General features: G+C 46.9%; 1 protein-coding gene across 1 annotated transcript in view; it reads left to right on the top strand.

Moving 5' to 3' along the window:
• Positions 1–26,161, top strand: part of LOC143958142 (cholesterol 24-hydroxylase-like) — a 59,340-nt gene that overhangs the window by 16,677 nt on the left and 16,502 nt on the right. Inside the window, exons 5-10 of the mRNA XM_077467606.1 lie at positions 2,364–2,450; positions 4,097–4,235; positions 9,624–9,734; positions 17,120–17,276; positions 18,778–18,840; positions 22,230–22,302. Coding sequence (XP_077323732.1) covers positions 2,364–2,450; positions 4,097–4,235; positions 9,624–9,734; positions 17,120–17,276; positions 18,778–18,840; positions 22,230–22,302 — 630 coding nt within the window. The remainder of the gene's footprint in view (positions 1–2,363; positions 2,451–4,096; positions 4,236–9,623; positions 9,735–17,119; positions 17,277–18,777; positions 18,841–22,229; positions 22,303–26,161) is intronic.

The following is a 26,161-nucleotide window of genomic DNA, read 5'->3' as shown; positions in this document are numbered from 1 at the left end:
TGTAAATTACCGCCATTGATATGAAAATAGCGGCAACATTCATATGTAAATAGCAGAGGCCGGCGGCATTGATATGTATATCATGCCCCCCTGAGGTCATATTCACAGTAATCTCTAACAACCAATCAACAAGCAGAAATCATGTGCTGAAACCTCTAGCAACTAATCAGTGAGCCGTAATGTGTGCTGTAACCTCTAGCAACCAGTCAGTGAGCGGAAATGATACACTGTAACCTTTGTCAACCAATTGCAATAGCTGCTTGATCTGATTCAGTGAACTGATTTTGAGTTTAGCTGCTAATTATTGTATGTCTGAGAGCAGGTGCTGAGCAAAACTGCATGGGGAGGGGGGCCCCCCAAGAAAAGTTTTTCCCAGGGTCCAATCAATAGTAAAGATGGCCCTGATCACTGCCTTAGACAGTGGCACACGGCTCCCAGACGGCAACAGATTTTTGTGTAACTATCTTGGTAGTTACTTGGGGAGCCACAGCCCAGTCTGAATAATTTGTCCGGGTTTCAAGCAGACTGAAACCCGGACACATGATTCAAATCCCAGGCTGTCTGGGTGAATCCTGGACAGGTGACAACCCTAGTATAACCCCTGTTGGGTTTTTTTACAGCCTGGGTGAATCCTGGACAGGTGGCAACCCTAGTATAACTGCTGTCAGTTTTTTTTCCAGCCTGGGTGAATCCTGGACAGGTGACAACCCTAGTATAACCCCTGTCAGTTTTTTTCCAGCCTGGGTGAATCCTGGACAGGTGGCAACCCTAGTATAACTCCTGTCAGGTTTTTTTTCCAGCCTGGGTGAATCCTGGACAGGTGACAACCCTAGTATAACCCCTGTCAGTTTTTTTCCAGCATGGGTGAATCCTGGACAGGTGGCAATCCTAGTATAACCCCTGTCAGTTTTTTTCCAGCATGGGTGAATCCTGGACAGGTGGCAACCCTAGTATAACCCCTGTCAGTTTTTTTCCAGCCTGGGTGAATCCTGGACATGTGGCAACCCTAGTATAACCCCTGTCAGTTTTTTTTTTCCAGCCTGGGTGAATCCTGCACAGGTGACAACCCTAGTATAACCCCTGTTGGGTTTTTTCCAGCATGAGTGAATCCTGGATAGGTGGCAACCCTAGTATAACCCCTGTCAGTTTTTTTCCCAGCATGGGTGAATCCTGGACAGGTAGCAACCCTAGTATAACCCCTGTTGGGTTTTTTTTCCAGCATGGGTGAATCCTGGACAGGTAGCAACCCCAGTATAACCCCTGTCAGTTTTTTTCCAGCATGGGTGAATCCTGGACAGGTGGCAACCCCAGTATAAGCCCGGTCGGTTTTTTTCCATCTGGAAAAAAAAAACTGACAGGGGTTATACTAGGGTTGCCACCTATCCAGGATTCACCCAGACAGCCTGGGTTTTGAATCACTGTCTGTGTGTGCCAGTCTGCCTGGACAGATTTCTCTTCACTAATGCCCTGTAGACACGATAGGATTTTCTGACAAAATCCATGTTTTTTTTCCGATGGATTTTGGCTCAAACTTATCTTGCATACACACGCTCGCACAAAGTTGGTCGGAAATTCCGAACGTCAAGAACGCAGTGACGTACAACACATATGACGAGCCGAGTAAAATGAAGTTGAAGAGTCAGTGCGGCTCTTCTGCTTGGTTCCGAGCATGCATGGAACTTTGTGCGTTGGAATTGTGTACACGAGATCAAATCCGTTGTCGGAAAATTTGAGAACCAGCTCTCAAATTTTGTGCGACGGAAATTCCGATGGAAAATGTCCGATGGAGCCTACACACGGTCAGAATTTCCGACAACAAGGTCCCATCGAACATTTTCTGTCGGAAAATCCTATCGCGTGTACACGGCATTACTGTCCCATAGCCAAAGCTAGGAGTGGTAAGTGAGTTAGATCGGGTTTGCAGCGCACCTATAAAGAAAATAGGGGTAGGTCTGAGCGCCGGTACAATTGTAATTTTTTCCATTGTTGGTTCACTTACCTTTTCCTTCGATTTCCCTTCTAAATGTTTTTTTTTCTTTGTTTTCTTTGTCTGAATTTCTCACTTCATGTTCCTCCTCGGTAAGCTGTTCTGGCTGATTAAACACCGTTCGGATGATGGTGTGAAGTTTACTGAGGAGAAACAGGAAGTGAGAAATTCAGACAAAGAAAAAAAAAACATATAGAAGGGAAATCGAAGGAAAAGGTAAGTGAACCAACAATGGAAAAAAATACAATTGTACCGGCGCTCAGACCTACCACCTATGCACTAGCTTAAAGGAACCTATTTAGAAAATAAAAAAATGAACCTTTACAACCCCTTTAACATTTTTTTTTTTTGTGTTTTATTACCCATCATATACCAGGTTCATGGGAAGAGGCTTAGTGACAGATCGGGATTATGATCACTGGCACAAACAGAGGAGAATCATGGATCCAGCATTTAGTAGAACGTAAGTACAAATATTAACCAGACGTTAAAACTTAGAGGGTAAAATAGATGCTGCTTTTAAACCTGAAGACCATGGAAACAGCGAAATACACATATGAGATGTTAAAGAAGAATTCCAGATATGGATATTTTATATATAGTTACAGTACATTGTGCCAGCAAAGTTTATCCACTTTTTGCAATTCGGCACTGCGTCGCTTTAACTGCAAAAATTGCGCGGTCGTGCGACGTGGCTCCCAAACAAAATTGACGTCCTTTTTTTCCCACAAATAGAGCTTTCTTTTGGTGATATTTAATCACCCCTGCGGTTTTTATTTTTTGCGCTATAAACAAAAAAAGAGCGACAATTTTGAAAAAAAAAACGCATTATTTTTAACTTTTTGCTATAATAAATATCCCCCAAAAATATATAAAAAACATTTTTCTTTCCTCAGTTTAGGCCCATACGTATTCTTCTACATATTTTTGGTAAAAAAAAAAAAAAAAAAAAAAATCGCAATAAGCGATTATTGATTGGTTTGCGCAAAATTTATAGCGTTTACAAAATAGGGGATAGTTTTATGGCATTTTTATAATTTTTTTTTTTTACTAGTAATGGCGGCGGTCAGTGATTTTTATTGTGACTACGACATTATGGCGGACACATCGGACATTTTTTACACATTTTTGAGACCATTGTCATTTATACAGTAATCAGTGCTATACAAATGCACTGATTCCTGTGTAAATGACACTGGCAGTGAAGGGATTAACCAGGGGGTGACAGTGTAGGGGTTACGTGTGTCCTAGGGGCGTGTTACTAACTCTGGGGGCGTGGCTGTGTGTTATGCCTCGTACACACGATCAAACAATCAGGTGGAAAAGTCCGGCGGACTTCAATCCCCCCGTGTGTAGGCTCCGGCGGACTTTTTTTACCCAAAAGTCCGGCGGACTTAGAAAGTCGTTTTGCACTCCAATCTGTCCGCCGGATTTGCATTTCGGCGGACAATCCGGCCGTGTGTGTGCTAGTCCGCCGTACTTTTGAAATGAACGGACTTTTCCCGCACAGAGAAAAGTCTGCTCATTTTGAGCGTGTCTCCAGGTAGCCGGGGCCAGCGAAGGAGGCGTCGCTGGCCCCGTTACCTGGTATGGACTTAAAGGGGAACCCCTACGGCGTGGGGGTCCCCCCCAGGTCCACATCAGACCCTTATCCGAGCACGCTACCCGGCCGGCCAGGAAAGGGGGTGGGGACGAGCAAGCGCCCCCCCTCCTAAGCCGTACCAGGCCGCGTGCCCTCAACATGGGGGGGTGTTTTGGGGAAGGGGGGGCGTGCGGCCCCCCAACCCCAAAGCACCTTGTCCCCATGTTGATGAGGACAAGGGCCTCTTCCCGACAACCCTGGCCGTTGGTTGTCGGGGTCTGCGGGCGGGGGGCTTATCGGAATCGGTAATTTATGTGTGTGTTTGCAGAGAGACGTAATTTATGTGTGTGTTTGCAGAGAGACCATTTTTGGAGTTTTTATTCTAGCCGACTAGCTATAAGACGATACACTAGTAAAGTAGCATCGGTCTCCACAGTTGCAATGGGGGTATATGAGAACATGCATTTTGGTGTCTGGTGCATTGTGCGTTAACCTTGGTTAGCACTGCCTATTTTACCTGCATACAGATACTTGATTGGATTGATGGCACCCTTCAATGAGAAAGCCGAAGACTTGGTGGAGAGACTTTCAGAAAAGGCTGATGGAAAAACTGAGATTGGAATGCATGACATGCTGTGCAGAGTCACCCTGGATGTCATCTCGAAGGTACATAAAATGAACTGATGTAGGCTTTCCGTTACTTATAAGGTTGCCCATACACCAGCAGATGGATTCCTTCAATCTAAATGTAGCGCTTACCCCCAACGTGGCCGCTGAGAATGTACCCAAGTCTCTCAATGTAGTACAGTCATGGCTGGCAGTCACGTAAGCACAGTACCACGCACACTGACAATACAGGTTCAGTCTAGGGCAGGGATATGCAATTAGCGGACCTCCAGCTGTTGCAGAACTACAAGTCCCATGACGCATAGCAAGACTCTGACAGCCACAAGCATGACACCCAGAGGCATGATGGGACTTGTAGTTTTGCAACAGCTGGAGGTCCGCTAATTGCAGATCCCTGGTCTAGGGGATGATTTTTTAGTATCAATTGCTGAAGATCTTTATCAGAAGAAGGGTTTAGGGTTACAGTATACTCCCAAAATCAATAGAAATAATGGGAGGACAACTTCTCCCCAATTTTCTTACAATAGCCTTTCCTGGAGGTAACAGGGAATGGCCAGTATACCCAGGACTCTGTGAGAGCAGCCCCAGTCCATGTAGCAACCACTGTCACCTAGATCTCTTCTAGCACAAGCACACCCAAAGTCCACAGCAAGGTCTTTGCTCACAATGTCCTTGGAGCTGTCTGCTACCCAGCCTTCACAAGTAGATTCTTAGGGAGGGAGATAAAAGGATCCTTCTCCAAACTAGGACTTCAGAACAGTGCTCTTCAGCAAATACATCTTCAGCAGTCTTTCCCGGGGTCTCAGCCTAGCATCTGCTGAGACCCAGACTGCAATCCCCTCTCTGAGAGACTCTCTCCTAGGGGCAACAGCCCCCTAGGAAACTGGAACTATCCTTGAAAACTAAGCACACTTATCCAGAGCTCCCACGAAATGGATCACCTCCACAGCCACCTTCTAGACACCTCCGTCCAGAGATTGCCATGCTTCTTCCAGAAACAGGTGAGAGAAATCAAACACCCAACTCGGAAACCCTGAACAGACAAAAACAATCAATCAATCACTGCTCCATTCACTACAGCGAAGCCATAAACTAAATTTAACCTAGGGTTGCCACCTTTTCTTCAAGCCAAACACTTTAACAGCACGAGTCTCTCCTTACATGAGGTGTCCCCATTAGATTGCCCCCTTACATCAGGTGTCTCCATCAGAGTGCCCCTTTACATCAGGTGTCCCCATCAGTGTGCCCCCTTACATGAAGTTTCCCCATCAGAGTGTCTCCTAACATCAGGTTTCACCAGTAATTTGCTTCCTTACATCAAGTGTCCCCAGTAGAGTGCCCTCTTACATCAGGTGCCCCCGCTAGAGTGCCTTCTTACATCAGGTCCATCTTCTCAGTCCCAGTGCCGACTCTCTCTATAGCTCCCTGTAGTCTAGTCCGCCTATCCAGGTTTCAGGCAGACTGAAAACTGAACGCATGATTCAAAATCCAGACAGTCTGGGTGAATCCTGGACAGGTGACAACCCTGATTTAACCTAGCAACCTAACTAGAGGAGAGCACTACATGAATACCCCATGCCTGGACTTTGGATTTGTCTCAGCATCAGAAACATCCAGACATTCGGCCTTTTAGCTGAACTCCCAGACTGCACGTAGGACAATGGATGCAGCCCTAATAGAAGCACTGCTCAAAATGAGCAACACAATTAGACAAAAATCAGGCTGACTCTCAATTAGCAAAGTCTATGCACATAATTGCAAAGGTTTGAGAAAGATTTAGCACTGAAGATTTTTAATCCAAACAGAAACATAGCTAAGAAGCGGTCCCATGGCAGATTGTATTTTATTGTAGTTTAGAGCAGCATTGGAAGTAATTTTCGACACGAGCTGCAACCATGAAGTAAATAAAAAAATTCAGAATTAACCCTCTACACCAGCCTTTCTCAACCTTTTCAACACAGAGGAACCCTTGACATAACTTTCTAGTCTCAGGGAACCCCTGCTAAAAATTACTATATCTACAACTCATGATACATTAGTGTGATGGTCAGTGGGAAGAATGGTCCTTATGCTTTTGGACACTGGGAAGAATTACCTCCTTACAGATAGCTAAAAAGATCAATGGTGGCAGTTGGAACTTATCTGAGAGGCAGATAAACAAAGTTTATTTAGACAATAAAATACATTTACAGCAATTAAGTTGATACACATGGTGACGTAATTCAACTAGTTTCGCTCCATAATGAGCTTCTTCAAGAAATACATACGTCCCCAGCAGTGCACCAACGCAATGCTTAAAGGACCCCGAAAAGGTCTCCCCCGGCGTCTGTGGGAGGTATTGAAGTCAGACAGAGCGGCATCAAATGAATGTATGGACGTATGTATTTCTTGAAGAAGCTCATTATGGAGCGAAACTAGTTGAATTACGTCACCATGTGTATCAACTTAATTGCTGTAAATTGATTTTATTGTCTAAATAAACTTTGTTTGTATTTTATCTGTGCTATATTATTCCTCATATGTACCGAAATAGTCCGTTAGCTCTAACCCCTCCCTAGGTAGTCTGATATGGGAACCAGGCTCCCTATTTCCTTTCTCCGAACAGCTGGAATTGAAGATAGAGGGAGAAAACGTCTCCAGCACATCATGAACCACCAGAATGGGTCCAAAACTTTTTTCAGGGATCACATTGTTACAGCAGAAGCAACATTTGATAGCCTTGCAGGACCCCTTCATCAAGCATGCCCGATGAAGGGGTCTTACGAGGCTCCGAAACGTTGCTTCTGCTGTAACAATGTGATCGCTGAATAACACTTTAAACCCATTCATTCATTGCATGCTGGTGATGCTTTCTCACTCTAATGCTGAAGGGCCACAACAGGAGCCCAGCATAGCTCAGTGGTAACTGAAGACCACAAGTGTGTCCCTGAACGGACTTCTCTATAACATAATCAGGAGCCCAATCACAAGCAGGGGTTGGGATCTGTCTGTGGCAACTCGGTCACTGTTCTGGGAGCATGCATTGATCATGTTCTCAGCACAGAAAACTCAGCCGCGATGGACACGTGTGTGGCTTTAAGGCCCAACCTCCCGGCTACAGCACATATGCATTACATGGTTGGCAAGAGGTTAAAAATGTAGGGACACACCAGAAACAAAGCTCATCAAATAGATGTTCATCTGCTAAAAATCCAGTGCGGTTCTAACTTTCGGGCTGAAACACATAGTCTTTTCTGCACTGAAAGCTCAACCAGCCATGCATGTTGGACTAAAAAACGACGCCAGTGCCTTGCCCCACTCTGCCCCTTTCTTCATTATTCATTTCTTTACCAGCAAAGCATTGCTGCCGTCTTGACGCTCAAGTGCCTGGCCTACATTGTGTGTTAGGAAAGGGGTCTTGGGTGTTGCAGTTCTAGGGGGGCATGCCTACATCAATAGGAACTGGGCTCCCAACAGCTGCTCCTGCCAGAATTTTACATGCCTGGTGATGGCTTCAAAGGGCATGAAAAAAGTTGTTTCTGGGACATGCTGTAAAGCATTCCTTCTCAACCTTTTTCCAGTCAACACACCTTATAAAATGATGCGCAATTTTGAGACACCCTTAATAGTTTTACATATTAGAGCAACTCACAGCAACTAATCAGTAGAGATGCAACTAATGATTAATTTGTCTGTCGAATAATCTATCGATTATTTTTTCGATTAGTCAACGACTATCCGATTATTATTATTATTATTTTTTTTTTATGAATCTAGTGTTTTTTTTTTGATAAGCTAATTAATCCTTTGGATAACCTTGAGAGTATTGTATTGTAGAGTATTGTATTGCAGAATATTGTATTGCATTGGCTGGCAGAGTATTGTATTGGCTGGCAGAGTATTGTATTGTATTGGCTGGCAGAGTATTGTATTGGCTGGCAGAGTATGGGCTGGCAGAGTATTGGCTGGCAGAGTATGGGCTGGCAGAGTATTGGCTGGGTATGGAGGGATGGCTGCTTCCATCCAACCTCTCCCCTCCACTGTACAGATCAGTACAGAGAGGGGAGAGAGAAACCAGCATCATGTCATGACGCCGGTTTGTTTACAAGTGATCACTCTGTCGGAGCGATCACATTGTAAACGCCTGGGTGTAGAAAGATGGCCGCCGCTTCGGAGCTAGGCCGAAGCCGCGGCCTCTCCTAAGGCCGAGACCGCGGAGCGCTCCACGGAGCGCGGCATGTGCCGATCCGAGCGGGATCACCCGTTCGAGCACGGCTCGTTGACGATCCGTTGCACCCCTAGGGACGGCAGGGGGAGAAGAGAGGGGGACAGCAGCACGGAGGACAGCGGTAGATACTAAGCACTGTGATGCATCGACGCCCTGCACGCACATCGACGTATTTTTGTAGTTGACGTAATCGATTACGTCGACTCGTCGTGGCAGCTCTACTAATCAGTGAGTTGTAATGTGTGCTGTAACCTCTAGCATCCAGTCAGTGAGCGGTAATGATATGATATGCTGTAGCCTCTGGCAACCAGTCGCAATCACTGCCTGCTCTGCTACAGTAAACTGATTTTGAGTGGGGGAGGGGGGGTGGCTGGAAAGCTGTTATACATGTAGAAGAATACATTTTGGCATAAATTTATGAAAAAATGTAATTAAATTTCTTTTATTGGATATTTTTTTGCAGAAAATCAAACATATATTTTGTTTCCCCAAAAATGTTTGGTCTTTTTTCATTTATATTGCAAAAAATAAAAACCCAGTGGTGATCGAATAGCTCCAAAAAAAGCTCTATTTGTGTGAAAAAATTATACAAATATTGTTTGGGTACAGTGTTGCATGACCGCGTAATTACCGGTTAAAGTAAAGCAGTGCAGTGCTAAATAGCAAAAAAATGGCCTGGTCATGAAAGCGGAGTTCCACTAAAAAGTGGAACTTCTGCTTATATGCTCCCCCCCCCCCCCCCGTGTCACATTTGGCACCTTTAAAGGGGGAGCGTTGATTTTTGATGGGTCCCCCTTCTACACTTCCGAGAGACGGGCCTCGGCCCCCCCCCCCCTCCTTCTTCCCCCCGCCACCGGGCCAATTAGAAAGTGCATGCACAGTAGGGAACCAGCAGTGAAGGAAAGGCTTCACTGCCTGGTTCCCTTACCAGGAATGGCAGGGGCAGCACCCGGGAGTCGATCCAAAGATCGTCTGGGGTGCCGACATCACGGGCTCCCTGGACAGGTAAGTGCCCTAATATTAAAAGCCAGTAGCTGCAGTATTTGTAGCTGCCTGTTTTTATTTTTTTCACCCAGGCTGGACCTCCTCTTTAAGGAGGTAAAACCTTTCAGAGCTCAAGTGGTTAAAAAAGTCTGCTGTAAATGATGAGGGAGAGGTTTGTGGGTTAAATGTGGTCAAAATCTAGACATACATTATAATTCATTGTTTTGTTTTTCTAGGTAGCATTTGGGATGGACCTGAATTCCATTGATGATGATCAGACTCCGTTTCCTCGAGCCATATCCCTGGTTATGAGAGGATTAGTGGAAATGAGAAACCCTTTTATTAGGGTAAGGACTGGATTGATTTTTCCATCTTGCAATGTGGGCCCATAATAGACTGATGTCCTTCCGCTCATGCTACTATGGTCATATTGCTACTGTTCTCCTCTACATTATGCTATAATATTCCATTTTATAATGCTCCTAGGTTATGTTTTGTCCTTAGGACAGCACTGGAGAGGCAGTGAGTATTGCTGCCTGAACTGCATTTTTAATTTCACAACACCTGGGGCATAACAAAATGTAGCGGAATGCCAGTATACTCACCATGCTCAAATGTAGGTGCCGGTGTCCTATCATATATGGTCCCTGTCACGTACCTAGTAGTTGAGCCTGGAATGCAGGGAGCGGCCCCTCGTATCCCCTGGTTAAGGAACCCCTGAAGGTGGAGACAGGTATTCAATAGCTCAGGGGGCACAAGTGCCTGGCAGGTAGTACTGGTCCGGAGAATCAGCTGGGCACAGACAGCAAGTTGGCAGAGCAGGAGGTGCTTGACTGTAGCGGGCAGGCACAAGTGCGGAGACTGGCTGGAGAGCAGACGTCCGGTAACACAGGAACTCAGACAGGCAACAGGAACAGCGGAGTCGGGTACAGGCCGGGTCAGCAGGAATCGGTCAGCGAGGTACAAGGGGTGAGGCAGAGACGTGGTCAGACAAGCAGAGGTCGTAGGCAGGCAGCAATGGATCGGAGTCAAGGAACAGGCCGGATATCAGGAAACCAGAGTAACGGGTACAGATTCAGACAACAAGATCACGGACACGCTGTAGACTGGACAGCACGGTTAGGAGGGAGCCAGTGACTAAAGAAGGCCTTAGGGCGCCAAACGGACGTACGACGGGTCAGCGCGCCCTTGCACGTACACGTGCACCCGTTCGTGACCTGCGTGCGTGTGTGTGCGCGTTCGCGTCGACGCGGAAGCGTTCGTTCGCTTTAGCGCGCGTCCAAGGGGAACGACGGACTCTCCACGACGGGTTCCGACGGGTAAGACTCCTGTGTTTGGCTGAAACGTCAGAGTGATCGTGACATTGCCCCCCCCCAAGGGGCAGCCCCCGGATGCCCAACCGAGCCCACTTGTCCGGGTGGGAATTCTTGAAGGCACGGATGAGTCTCTTGGCATGGATATTAGCCTCTGGCTCCCAGGAATTCTCTTCGGGTCCGTACCCCTTCCACTTGACTAAGAATTGGACCTGGTTTCTTCTCTTCCTACAGTCCAGGATGGCCTAAATTTCGAACTCAATCTCCCCATCGACCAACACAGGTTCCGGAGGACGGGAAATCCTGTCAGAGAAGGGGTCCTTGACTGCAGGCTTGAGAAGCGATACGTGAAAGACCGGATGAATTCGGAAGGACTCAGGGAGTTCTAGCTCAAAAGCCACGTCATTTAACTTCCTTTTGACCGGAAAGGGACCCAGGAATCTTGGGCCCAATTTCTTGGAGGGACAGGATAGTCTGAGGTTTACGGTGGACAACCAGACCCGATCCCCGGCCTTAAGGTCCAGCTCCCCTCTTCTCCTTCTGTCGAAGACTTCCTTGTTATGTTCTTGCGACCTAGCCAAGGTTTCCTGTAAGAGCTTATTATTCTCTTCAAAGAAATTAAGTCTCTTCTGAACCGCTGGTACCGAACATTCGGGAAGATTGCCAGACAAAAACAACGGGTGGTACCCGAAGTTCGCATAGAAAGGAGACTGCTTGGTAGCTGAATGGGCTGTGTTATTATAGGCGAACTCGGCCATGGGTAGCAGGGAGACCCAATCGTCTTGTGAGAAGGACGAGAAGCAGCGAAGATACTGTTCTAAGGTCTGATTCGTCCTCTCGGTCTGACCGTTGGTCTGCGGGTGGTAGGCCGAGGACATGCAGAGGTCGATCTTCAGAGTTCCACAGAGTGCCTTCCAGAATCTGGAGGTAAACTGCACCCCCCTATCAGATGTGATGTTGGCGGGGATGCCGTGAAGTCTTACTATTTCCTTTATGAAGGCGTTAGCTGTCTCCGTGGCTGAGGGGGTGCCCTTCATGGGCAAGAAATGAGCCATTTTAGTGAGCCTATCGACTACGACAAAGATCGTTGTATGGTTCTCTGAAGGGGGAAGTTCAACAATAAAATCCATGGAGATCATTCTCCATGGTCTATCAGGAACAGGTAATGGTCTTAGTAAGCCCCAGGCTCTTGACTTGTCGCCCTTACTCCGAATGCAGGTAGTGCAGGCCTGTATGTAACTCTTGCAGTCTTCCTTCATCCGCGGCCACCAGAAATTACGCCTGAGCAATTCTAGTGTCTTGGATATTCCGAAGTGGCCAGCCATGGGATGGTCATGACAGGAGGCCAGAACCAGGGTCCGAACTGCCTGGGGGATAAAGATCCTGTTCCCATGCCACATAAGGTCATCGTTGGAAGACAGCGGGATGCCGGGTGGAGGTAAGGCGCCCCTGGAGGCTTGCTTGACTTGAGAGATCACATCTCCTTGGAGTAAGAGAAAGTTTCCAGCAGGAAGAATGGTGTCGATGGGAGACGAATCTTCCGGCTGGCTAAACATGCGAGACAACGCGTCAGGCTTCGTATTCTTGGATCCGGGACGGTAAGTTATATGGAATACGAACCTCGAGAAAAAGAGTGCCCACCTGGCTTGACGAGGCTTCAACCTTTTAGCTGTCTTCAGGTATTCTAAGTTTTTGTGGTCCGTATAGACCAGAATTGGATGGATAGCCCCCTCTAGCAGATAGCGCCACTCCTCAAGTGCAGACTTAATTGCTAAAAGCTCGCGATCACCAACGTCGTAATTTCTTTCGGCTTCAGCTAATTTGCGGGAAAAAAAGCGACTGGGTGAAGTAAGGACTTGGGTACCTGCCTCTGGGAGAGTATAGCTCCGACTGCTACTTCCGAAGCATCAACTTCAAGGGTATACGGTAGAGTGGGATCAGGGTGCTTCAGGATTGAAGCTGAGACAAACAATTTCTTCAGGGTCTTGAAGGCCTCTTGTGCCTCAGGGGTCCAGCGGAACTTTGAGCCCTGCTTGGTCAGCCCGGTAATGGGGGCGATGATAGAGGAGAATCCTTTTATGAACTTGCGATAAAAGTTCGCGAAGCCCACGAATCGCTGAACTCCCTTCCTATCGGAGGGGGCAGGCCAGTCCTGGATTGCAGAGATCTTCTGGGGATCCATCTCTACCCCTCGAACTGAGATAATCAGGCCGAGGAACTGAATACTCTCTTTTTCAAAAACGCATTTTTCGGGCTTGGCGTACAGGCCGTGGAAACGGAGGCGGGTCAGAACCTTCTTGACATGTTCTCTGTGGATGGCTAAAGTGGAGGAAAAAATTAGTATGTCATCCAAGTAAATAATCACAAACAAATCAAGAAAGTCTCTAAAAATGTCTTTAACAAAATGCTGGAACGTAGCCGGGGCGTTACACAGCCCGAATGGCATCACTAAGTATTCGTAGTGTCCGAAGCGGGTACGAAAGGCTGTTTTCCACTCATCGCCCTTTCTGATACGGACGAGGTTGTAGGCACCCCGAAGATCCAGTTTTGTGAACAGCTTAGCGGAACCCAGTCTCTGGAAAAGTTCAGGTACTAATGGCAGAGGGTAGCGATTTTTAACGGTGATCTTGTTTAGCGCCCGATAATCCACGCATGGGCGCAGAGAGTGGTCCTTCTTTTCCACGAAGAAGATCCCAGCGCCGGCTGGGGAGGTAGAAGGTCGGATGAACCCCTTTTCGAGATTATCGTCCAAATAGGTCTTTAGGGTACTCAGCTCGGATTCGGATAGGGGGAAGATCCTTCCGAAGGGGATTTCCGCCCCCGGGAGCAGTTCAATAGGGCAATCATAGGGCCTATGAGGCGGGAGAGTTTCTGCCCCCTTCTTACTGAAGACGTCCAGAAAAGCGTGGTATTGCTCAGGCACGGCTTGTCGGGTTTCCTCATCAGAATCCAAACAGAGAAGGACAGAAGAGTCCCCGTTGGGGGTCGGGCAACAATGCCGGTGGCAGTAGTCCGAGGAAAATTCAATTACTCCGGTGGCCCAATCAATGCGTGGGTTGTGTGCCTTCAACCAAGGCATGCCTAGGATGATGGGGAACAGAGGAGACTGGATGACATCTAGGCAAAGGAGTTCTTGGTGAGTCCCGGCGATGACAACGGGTAGAGGACTGGTCTCCTGGGTTACTGGTCCTGATTCCAAGGTAGACCCGTCGGCCAGGTATACCGAGAGCCCCTTCTCCCTTGGTCTAAGAGGGATCCTGTTCTTTCGGGCGAAGGACGAATCTACAAAGCCACTGCATGCCCCGGAATCAATAACCGCGTGGGTTGAGACAGTCCTTCCTGGAAGCTGTAAGAGAACAGGAACAGCTAGATGGGAGATGTTATCAGGCAACACAGGTGAGGGAACAGGTGGGACAAGGAGGCACTTACGCGTCTTGGCTGGGCAGGAACGAACAAAGTGCCCTGGTTCTCCGCAGTATAGGCAGAGATTGTTGACCCGACGACGCTGGCGTTCTTCTGGAGTCAAAGATGGGCGGAGTAGCCCCAGCTGCATGGGCTCCGGGGTGTCCAATGTGGATGCGACTGGAGCAGGCGGAGTTGGGTGACTAGGCACCCGTGGTAACATCCAAATCGGACGGGAAGTTGCGGAAGATCGTTCTTGGCGGCGCTCCCTCAAACGCCTGTCAATCTGGATAGAAGCGTCTATCAGGGCCTCCAGGGTCTCGGGAACACCCACACGTGCCAGCTCGTCCTTCAGAGCCTCGGAGAGACCCGTGCGGAACTGGTACCGCAAGGCCGCGTTGTTCCAATCTGTGTCTGCACTCCATCGTCGGAACTCTGAGACGTAGTCCTCCACAGGTCTGCGACCTTGTTGCAGGGCATGTAGGGCTGCTTCTGCAGTTGCGGCTAACTGGGGGTCCTCATAAAGCCTGGACATTGCCTGGAAGAAGATGTCCATGGAGTCTAAAGATGAGTCCTTCCGTTCCAACAGACGGTGTGCCCAGGCCTGGGGTTCGTTGCTTAGCAGGGAGATGACAAATCCCACTTTCGTCGCCTCAAGAGAGAATGTCCTGGGTTGTAGGGCGAAATAGAGTTCGCAAGAGTTGCGGAACGCCCTGAACTTGCTCCGGTCTCCTGCGAATCGTTCCGGAGTTGGGACCCTGGGTTCAGGTGGGAGCATCACGACTGACGGTGGGGCATGGACCCCAGGAGCCCTGGTGCAGAGGCGGATAGCGCCTGGATTTGTTCCTCCAATCTACCGTAGCCCTCTTGAAGGTTCTTAACTGCCTGGGTAAGGCCGGCCAGATGGTGGCAGAGCTCGTCCATGGGGGAGGCTCCCTGCGCAGGCTCGGACATGGCTGTCCAGTACTGTCACGTACCTAGTAGTTGAGCCTGGAATGCAGGGAGCGGCCCCTCGTATCCCCTGGTTAAGGAACCCCTGAAGGTGGAGACAGGTATTCAATAGCTCAGGGGGCACAAGTGCCTGGCAGGTAGTACTGGTCCGGAGAATCAGCTGGGCACAGACAGCAAGTTGGCAGAGCAGGAGGTGCTTGACTGTAGCGGGCAGGCACAAGTGCGGAGACTGGCTGGAGAGCAGACGTCCAGTAACACAGGAACTCAGACAGGCAACAGGAACAGCGGAGTCGGGTACAGGCCGGGTCAGCAGGAATCGGTCAGCGAGGTACAAGGGGTGAGGCAGAGACGTGGTCAGACAAGCAGAGGTCGTAGGCAGGCAGCAATGGATCGGAGTCAAGGAACAGGCCGGATATCAGGAAACCAGAGTAACGGGTACAGATTCAGACAACAAGATCACGGACACGCTGTAGACTGGACAGCACGGTTAGGAGGGAGCCAGTGACTAAAGAAGGCCTTAGGGCGCCAAACGGACGTACGACGGGTCAGCGCGCCCTTGCACGTACGCGTGCACCCGTTCGTGACCTGCGTGCGTGTGTGTGCGCGTTCGCGTCGACGCGGAAGCGTTCGTTCGCTTTAGCGCGCGTCCAAGGGGAACGACGGACTCTCCACGACGGGTTCCGACGGGTAAGACTCCTGTGTTTGGCTGAAACGTCAGAGTGATCGTGACAGTCCCCCATCGGATAGTGTCCACTCTGTACTACGCATGCGCAGTACACAGCACACGCAGATTCCGAAAATAGCAGAGGATGAACGGCGCCTGCGCTGTGAGTCCAGGTTCTATCCCCACCATCCAAGTGGACATAGAGTAGGAATATAAAAGAGCCGAGCACAGCGAGGCCAAGCCCTCTAATTTTCCCAACCCCATGTCCGCTTGGATGGTGGGGCTACCACCTCCACTCACGGCACAGGTACCGTTCATTTTTGGAGATTTTCCGAAGCTTCTTCTGCCCCGTACTGCGCATGCGCAGGAAGGGGCGGACACTATATGATGGCAGGACACTATCTGCCAGAACACCGGCCCCTTACCTCTTTTTTCCAACAACTCCCTGGGTCCCTAGACTCACAGAAGACACGTTTCTCTACTTCCCTCCCTCAGAATCTCCGAAACGCCACACCAGCTGAGGCAGAGGTAGTTGAGTAATTGAACTTCAGCCAAGTGTGAGGCCTTTTACTGTCAGAACCAGCGTGTGGACAGCTGGGCCAGAGCCTAACAGCACACAGTTGTAATAGGGAGCCCCTCCATGACTGCTAGCAGAGTAATACAGTTCCAGCTGGATGGCGCATTGTTCTTGGACCTTGGATCCCTCCAGCTGTTGGCCAATGTTAACAGAACTACCCTGGATTTTTACTGTAATGCCACGTACACACGACAGGACTTTGACGGACTAGGTCTTACGGTCTTCCCGATGCAATTTCGTCGGTGTTCCGACTGACTTTCCGAACGAACGGACTTGGCCACACGCAAGCAAACCAAAGTCTGATGGATTCGAACGTGATGACATACGACGGGACTAGAATAAGGGAGTTCATAGCCAGTAGCCAATAGCTGTCCTAGCATTGGTTTTCGTCCATCGGACTAGCATCTAGACGAGCAGATTTTTTCGACCGGACTCGAGTCCGTTGGAAAGATTTGAAACATTTTTTATTTCTAAGTCCGTTGGACTTTTGTGGAAAAAAGTCCGCTGGAGCCCACACATGATCGTAATATCCGACGGACTCATTCCACCGGACCTAGTCCATCAAAAAGTCCGGTCGCGTGTACGCGGCATTAGGGACACTTGTGGGTAGTTGTGTTCTGAACTGTTTTACTTGAGTAGTTACTTCCAGTTGGACTCTCTCTTGCTACAGAGTCTTATAGACACTATGCTATGCAGCCACATGTTACCCAGATTTAGTCCCAAAGTCATTGCTGTAAAGAGTCCATGTTTGTGCAGCTTTCACGATCTGTCATGCATTTTGAAACATATTGTTTTATGTATATTTCTGTATATCTTTCTTGCTAGTTCTCCATGGAAAAGCAGAAGTATATTAAAGATACTCAAGAGAGCCTCAAACTTCTCAGGAAAACTGGGAAAGAATGTATCAAAAGACGCCGAAAGGCAATTGAAGACGGAGAAGACATTCCGGTGGATATACTCACACAGATCCTCAAAGGGGCAGGTAAGCCAAAAGAGCTCTCAGTTATCTAATTTATAATAAAATAGCTAAAAAGATCGAGTCTACACAAAAGAGGTTCCTCTCCTCATTCTTTCCTGTAGTCAGCAGTTATAATGAAAAACATTTAGGAGGTATACCTGGAAAAAGGTAAAGCAGATTCTCTGATCTTAGAAGAGGTCCTCCTAGAAGAGGTTTTGGAAGAGGTCCACCTGCTCATTCTTTACAGTTGATGTCAGGGGTTATGATGTAAAACATTCAGGGGGGCCTACCTAGGAAAAAGGTAAGGCCAATTCTCCAATCTTGGAAGAGCTCCCACTGGAAGAGGTTTTGGAAGAGTTTCACCTGCTCGTTCTTTACTGTTCCCAAGGGTTATGATGTAAAACATTTAGGGGCCATACCTAGGAAAAAAGTAAGGCCAGTTCTCTGATGTTGGAAGAGGTCCCCTTGGAAGAGGTTTGGAAAGAAGTCTGCCTGCTCATTATTTAGTGTTCCCATCTCAGGAGTTATGATGTAAAACACTTAGCCCTTGTACACACGGTTGGAGATTCCGACAGAATGTGTCCTATCGGACCGTATTGTCTGATAATCCGACTGTGTGTGGTCTCCATCGGACTGTTTCCGTCGGGATATCCGACGGACCAAGTTTTCCAACTTGTCTATAAAATTTTCCGACAACATGCTCCGATCGGACATACTCCGATCATGTGTAGCCTACTCCGACGGACAAAGTGCCACGCATGCTCAGAACAAATTCCTAGACCAAAGCTATTGGCTTCTGGCCTGAACGTAGTCCCGTTGTAACGAAATAACATCATCACGTTATGTACAATCGGATTTTCCGACAACTTTGTCCGACCGTGTGTATGCAACAGTTTCGGACAAAATCCAACGGATTTGGTTGTCAGAATGTCCGACTGTGTGTAGGGCGAAGAGGATTTGGAAGAGGTCCACCTATTCATTTTTTACAGTTGATGTCAGGGGTTATGATGTAAAACATTCAGAGGGGTCTACCTAGGAAAAAGGTAAGGCCAATTCTCCAATGTTGTAAGGGTTTCCCCCTGGAAGAGGTTTTGGCAGAGTTTCACCTGCTCGTTCTTTACTGTTCCCAAGGGTTATGATGTAAAACATTTAGGGACCATACCTAGGAAAAAAGTAAGGCCAGTTCTCTGATGTTGGAAGAGGTCCCCCTGGAAGAGGTTTGGAAAGAAGTCTGCCTGCTCATTCTTTAGTGTTCCCATCTCAGGAGTTATGATGTAAAACACTTAGGAGCCATACCTAGGAAAAAAAATGGCAGGTATTCCAATCTTGGAAAAGGTTCTCCTGTAAGAGGTTTTGAAAGAGGTCTCCCTGATAATTCTTTACTGTTGTCTGGGGTTATGATGTAATACATTTATGGAAAAAAGTATGATAAATGCTCCAGTCTTCTCGCTTATTAAATATCTATGGCTAAGCATTTTCTTTTTTTCAAGAAGAAAGACTAATTTACTTTTCCCTCTCTTCACAGCCCAGGAGGATGAATGTGATATGGAAGATTTGATAGATAATTTTGTTACTTTCTTCATTGCAGGTTTGTAATCTAATCCATAATTTGTAAAATGACTTTATTGAACAGGTAGAACTGCATGTAGAATGAATTCCGCGTACACACGAACTGACTTTTTTCGATGGACTAGGTCCGACGGTCTTCTCGATGCACTTTCCAAATGAACGGACTTTGCCACACACAAGCACACCAAAGTCTGACAGATTCGAACGTGATGACATACGACTGGACTAGAATAAGGAAGTTCACAGCCAGTAGTAAATAGCTGCCCAGACTCGAAAGAAACATGTTTTAGATCTAAAGTCCGTCTGATTTTTAGACAGTAAGGGCCGGTTCACACTGCGGGCGACACGAGGCGACACGACTTGCCGTGCCGCGACCTGACAAGTCGCCCCCGTTCTGTACTACGGAACCGTTCTAAGAGGGGCGACTCGAGTCGCTCCGACTTAGAAAAAAGGTTCCTGTACTACTTTTGGGCGACCTCGGGGCGACTTGCATTGACTTCTATACAGAAGTCATTTGCAAGTCGCCGCTGAGGTCGCGGCAGGTCGCGGCGAGGCAAGTCGTGTCGCCTCGCATCGCCCCCTGTGTGAGCCGAGCCTAAAGGTCCGATGAAGCCGTCGGACCTAGTTCAACGAAAAGTCCAGTCGTGTGTATGCGGCATTAGAATCATCAGCTTTTTTTTTTAGCTGTTCTACAAGAGTATATATTGATGCAATGAGGAAAGTTTCAGGATAAGCAAGGAAATTCTTAAAGAGGAGATTCACCCTGTAAACAAAATTTTAAAAGCCAGCATTTACAAATACTGTTTAAAAAAAAACACACACTTACCTGTCCCAGGATCCAGCAATGTCCTTACCCGACCCGGCTCTTTGCCAGTCTTTGGGGCCAGGCGTCAATATCCTAACTGTCGGCATCTGACTGTGACTCCTTGCGGCTTCACAGCTGGCTGCTGAGTGAGCCGCACCGCGCCTCATGAATGGTCCCGCAGTCCCCTGGGATCTGTGACGTGTCCCAAGAGACTGTGGGGGGGGGTTGGTGAACTTCTGCCTAGATTGCCGCAGCATTCTGACTCAAAATCAGGTACCTGCCCCCCCCCCCCCCCCAAATACATTCCAATTATGGGAGAGGATGGGGGGAGGAGGAGGAAAAGTGTAACTTCCCCTTTTGGGTTGAGTTTCGCTTTATTATAAAGCTAATACAATGTAATCAGTTGAAAAATTTACACTGAAATTGTTCAGAGCAAAGGTGTACAATGAAGCAGTAAACTCAGAAAATATATGCAAATACTGTATTATACGATTTATATAATACAGTTTAAAGCCTAACTACATGTGCTTTTCTTAGAACTTAGGCCCCTTTCACACTGGGGCGGTGGGTTCGTCAATTTCGCAGCACTATTCGGCTGCTAGTGGCGCTTTTACCCTCCCGGTAGTGGCCGAAAAAGGGTTAAAACCACTGCAAAGCGCTGCTGCAGCACGCTATGCTGGCGGTATAGCCACGCTGCCCCATTGATTTCAATGGGCAGGAGCCGTGTATACACCGCTCCTAAGATGCGGCTAGCAGGACTTTTTTACCGTCCTGCCAGCGCACCGCTCCAGTGTGAAAGCCTTCGGGGCTTTCACATTGGAGAGACATCAGCGGCTCTTTCAGGGCGCTTTGCAGGTGCTATTTTTAGTGTTATAGTGCCTGCAAAGCACCCCAATGTGAAAGGGATCTAACTTTACTTGTTGCCTAATGCCGCGTACACACGATCGGAATTCTCGTCGGAAAAAGCTCTGGTGGTTTTCCCGACGAAATTCCGACGGAATTCGGCTCAAGCTGTCTTGCCTACACACAGTCACATCAAATTCCGATCATTTATAACGTGGTGACGTACAACACGTATGACGGGACTAGAAAAAGGAAGTTCAATAGCCAGTAGACAATAGTTTCTGTCTCGTAGTTGAATCTGAGCAATGCGTGACTTTGTCGGAATTGCATACACACGATCGGAATTACCGATAGAAAGTTTTTCCGTCTGGAAAATTGAGAACCTGCTATCAATTTTTGGCTGGCGGAAATTCGGACAGCTAAATTCCGATGGAGCGTACACACGGTCGCATTTTCCGATGAAAAGCTCTCATCGGTCTTTTTCTGGCCGGAATGCGGCATAAGTTACACTTTGCACTGTCTTGTTAAAGTTAAACTATACTGAGAATGTAGGAGGCCTCCATCCTTGACCTCTCCTGAAAATACTCCTTGCCTGGCTGTCATGCTGATCCAGTATCATAAGTACTTTCTGACTCACTGATCTGAGGCAAGTATACAGATCAGGAGCTCTGACTTAATAAGACGCTCATCAGGCCTATACAGAGCAGAATGACAATGCCTCCTGATTGCAACCCCATCCCCAAACAACATATATTGACCCAGGACATCGCCATTTGTGTCACTTGAAAATCAGTGATGCCATCTACCCAGCTACATTTTGACACCATATGACAACGGAGCATACTAGGGTTGCCACCTTTTCTTCAAGTCAAACCCGAACACTTTAGCGGCGCACAGCAATTGTTTTTTTTTTATAGTATAAACTATACATATATTTTGCTATTAAATAACATTTCTAATAATATGAAGTTAATAACAAGAGTTCCCCTTTACATCAGAGTCCACAGAGTTCCCCTTTTACATCTGAACCTGCAGAGTTCCTTTCACTGTAAGGGGGGTACACTGCAGACTCTGATGTAAGGGGGAACTTTGGGACTCTGACATAAGGGATGCTTTGGGAACCCTGATTTAAGGGGGAACTCTGATGTACGGAGAGGACTCTGATGTAAGGGGGAATACTGTGGCCTCTGGTGTAAAGGGGAGCTGTGATGAAAGGAGTGCTCTGAGAACCCTGAATTACCTTAGTGTACTCACTCAGTGGCAGGAGAGAGAAGGAGGGATACTTCAGTCACAGACAGTGATGGATGGTGAGCTCACTCTCCCTTTGTCAGTCAGCACCTCTCATCCAGATGTATCTGGAAGCCATAGTCCGGTCTGAATAATGTGTCCGGGTATCAGGCACTCTGAAACCTGGACGCATGATTCCAAACCCGAACTGTCCGGGTGAATCCTGGACAGGTGGCAACCCTAGAGCATACCCGGGATAGATTTCTAGAGCAGGGAGGCCCTGTCATTCTGCCCTCAATGGGTAGGTGGGCGTGTTTTACAGACATTGAAGCAATGCAAGGGTAAATGTGTGGCAATATCCTCAAACAACCAATCTGATTTCATCTTTCACCTTTTTTGGATTGGCTGTCATTAGCAAGCTTCAGTTTCGCCACTGTTTCTAGTTCTCTGTTTTTTTGTATATTAGCCATAACGATTGCTAGCTCTTGTGCTTGCTTGAAAAGGCTCGTTAAACAGATTTGTGTCCTTTTCAGGGCAAGAAACAACTGCCAACCAGTTATCATTTACAGTGATAGAACTGGCACGGAACCCGGACATTCTTAAAAAGTGAGACACATAATATGATAATGAAGATACCACGTAACTGATGTATTATCTATTAAGAAATCAAATCATTCCTTGGGCCAAGGAGAATAATTCCAAAAAAAAAGGCCAAGAAAAAATCCAAGGAAAATTCCAAGCTCTGCTTACCGACCAGCCTGCAACCAACCAAACTGACTTATATAACAGTATGTGTTAAAAACAGGGGTTTAGTCTGCACAGATTTGCAAATACATGCATAAGCTACAGCTCCCGTCAAGGCACCCTGTTACCTGTAGTCTCTACCTCTAACTTTTAAGAGGCTCCACAGTTGATATATTGGTCAGGTAACGCGCTGACACCTTTGCGTTTATAGTGCCAAGTGCTGGGTGTTCAGTGTGCCCCTGCACCTTTAACCCCTTGCCGACCAGCCGCTGACATTATACTGCGGCAGGTCGGCACAATCCCGCGAGCCGACGTAGCTATACGTTGGCTCCTTTAAGCAGGATAGCTGCACTGCGGGGGTGCCGATGCTCGTGATCAACGGTCGCAATAACCGCTGGCCACAAGCGATCGCTGGGCATGAGAGGCAGAACAGGGACGTGTGTGTGTAAACACACAAACACCTGTTCTGTTCTGTGAGGAGAGACAGATTGTGAGTTCCCAATAGCTAGGAACCACGATCTGTCATCCCCTATAGTCAGTCCCCTCCCCCTACAGTTAGAACACATAGTCAGGGAACACAGTTAACCCCTTGATCGCCACCATAGTGTTAACCCCTTTCCTGCTAGTGACATTTATGCAGTAATCAGTGCATTTTTATAGCACTGATCGCTGTATAATTGTCAATCATCCCAAAAATGTGTCAAAAGTGTCCGATGTGTCCACCATAATGATCGCCGGCATTACTAGTAAAAAAATAATAATAATAATAAAAATGCCATAAATCTATCCCCTATTTTGTATGTAGAACTTACCCCAGAAGGAGTGGCTGAATTTGATTCGGGCCTGCACTCTGCTAATGATGTGTCCACCATAATGTCGCACCATAATGATCGCCGGCATTACTAGTAAAAAAATTAAAATAATAATAATAATAATAATAAAAATGCCATAAATCTATCCCCTATTTTGTATGTAGCACTTACCCCCGAAGGAGCGGCTGAATTTGATTCAGGCCTGAACTCTGCTAATGAACCCCTCCCCTGAATTGACTCAGTCCCTTTGAAATGTAATGCAATATACCTGTATTGTAACCTCAGGATTCACTACTCCACCTGCTGGGAGAAAACACTCCACACAACTGGATACTTAACCAGATATATTTTACTGTAAATATATTTCAAAGGTGATTACAGTAATTGTGCTGTCACCCCAACATAGGACGACAGCACAATGAATTTCAACATAAATAACTACAAACAATAGATATATTTATACCTGGGAGCTCCCCTACTTTTAAAACTATGCGTGAGATCTCACTTAAAGTACTTAGTCTTTGATCTTCTTGTCTTCGCTAGCTAAGGTAACTCTTTGTAATCCACAAATTAAAGTAAGTTAAGTTGAGGTAAAGGTGCTCCTGGTGTAACTTAGCAACTTGGTTACAAAACTTGGAAACGTCGGAGTGGATAGGCCTCAGACCTGCTTAGTGTCAGTTACTTGGTCCCTCCTCCTTGGAACTATAGATCCCAGTGAGGCCTGTGTATGAGTCTATCTGCGTGTGAAAGTTAACAAACTGTGGGTTTTGACCCGCTCACTAACTGGATCGGAACTCCGTGTAATAGCTCTGGTCCGGTGACTGCAGCTTGCTTCTCTGTCAGATGGCTCCGTCACCCCTTTCCGCTATGCTGGGTGAACCCGATCCTCTGATGCTCAAATGAGTGTCTCTGGATGTCTCCAATCCAGTCGCTGTATCTCCTGCACTGTCAGGTCACTCACACAAGCTGTAGAAGTTGCGATCTGTGATGGCTGTGGGCCTCTTGTAACAGGAGGCCTCAGCACAGATCCTCACAGGCTGGTCACGTTATCCCAAGAGAGCTAAAATGGCTGCTCGGGTTCCTTTTATGTCCTACCCAGCATGCACTGCTAGAGAAAGTGTTCATGGGTAGGTCACCAAGCCTCCTGGGTAAAAAGGGTCAACCTTCTTAACAAAACAACAGTCACTTTCTGTATTGTGTTCAATGGTTGAAAACAAAAGTTATCCCAGTGCACTTTCTGTATTTGACCGCTAGATGGCACCAAATACTAAGCTATAGAATTGTCCATAGGCTTGCATTGTAAAACATTAACATCACATTTATAGGCAAAAATGTGTCCGCGCTACATGTAGACACTATAACAAGTCAATATACGCTTATTGCGATTTTTATTACCAAAAATATGTAGAAGAATACATATCGGCCTAAACTGAGAAAAAAATTAGCTTTTTTTTAAAAAAAATTGGGGATATTTATTATAGCAAAAAGTACAAAATATTGTGGGGGTTTTTTTCAAAATTGTCGCTCTTTTTTTGTTTATAGCGCAAAAAATAAAAACCGCAGAGATAATCAAATACCACCGAAAAAAAAACTCTATTTGTGGGAAAATTTTTGTTTGGGTACAGCGTCGAACGACCACGCAATTGTCAGTTAAAGCGACACAGTGCCATATCGCAAAAAATTAGCTGGTCATTGAACGCCCAAGTCTTCCGGGGCTGAAATGGTTAAGGAGGGGTGGGCTCCCTCCAGCCCATATGCCCTCTAGCTTTCCATCAGAATGCATGAGCTTCCACTGTGGAGGCTCTTAAAAGTGAGAAGTAGGGACTACAGGTAACAGGGTGCCTTGAGCCTGTAGCTTGCGCATGTATTTGCAAATGTGTGCAGACTAAACCCCCGTTTTTAAGGCCTCTTGCACACGATACTCCTGTTTGAGCATCTGTTTTTTTTCAGACGTTTTTTTTTTGTATGCATTTGTGCGTATTGTTGCGCATTTGCGCGCATATGCATACGCTCAATTCTGCACATTTTCGCAGGCAAACCTATTCTCGCATTCACAATAGGTTAATGGACTTGGAAAATGTGTGAGTATTTCCATGCATGACGCATATATTACTGACCAAAAATACAGATCTTTCTATTTTTATTTTTTTTACTGAAGAATACACAGCGCTTTTTTACATAGTTACATAGTAGGTAAGTTTGAAAAAAGACACAAGTCCATCCTATGTGTGTGATTATATGTCAACATTACATTGTATATCCCTGTATGTTGTGGTCATTTAGGTGTTTATCTAATAGTTTCTTGAAGCTATCGATCAGTCCCGATCACTGAGATGTGCCCCTGTTCCTCAGTGCCCACCTGTGCCCCCTACAAGTGCCACCTGTCCGTGCCCACAGTACCAACTATCAGTGCCCACAATCAGTGCCTGGACAGTGCTGCTGCACATCAGTTCCACCTATCAGTGCCACCCATCTGTGCCACCCATCAGGGCCCATCAGTGCCATATTATCAGTGCCGCCTTATCTGTGCCCATCAGTACCGACTTATCTGTCCCCATCAGTGCCACCTTATCTGTGCCTATCAGTGCCACCTTAACTGTGCCTATTAGTGCCCACCAGTGCAGCCTACAAGTGCCGCCTCATTAGCGCATATCAATGAAGCAGAAAAATTATCTGTTTGCAAAATTCTATAGCAAACTATTAAACATGATTTTTTTTCAAAATTTCCCATCTTTTTTTGTTTGTTTAACAAAAAATAAAAAAAACGAGCTGTGATTAAATACCACCAAAAGAAAGCTCTATTTGTGGGAAAAAAATGATAAAAATTTCATTTGGGTACAGTGTTGCATGACCGCGCAATTGCATTCAAAGTGCGTCAGCGCTGAAAATTGGTCTGGGCAGGAGAGGGG

Source organism: Lithobates pipiens, unplaced genomic scaffold (assembly GCF_037356315.1).
Source record: "Lithobates pipiens isolate NorthernLeopardFrog02 unplaced genomic scaffold, aLitPip1_a1.2 Scaffold_57, whole genome shotgun sequence".
NCBI lineage: Eukaryota > Metazoa > Chordata > Amphibia > Anura > Ranidae > Lithobates > Lithobates pipiens.
This window is presented reverse-complemented; position numbering and strand designations above follow the sequence as displayed.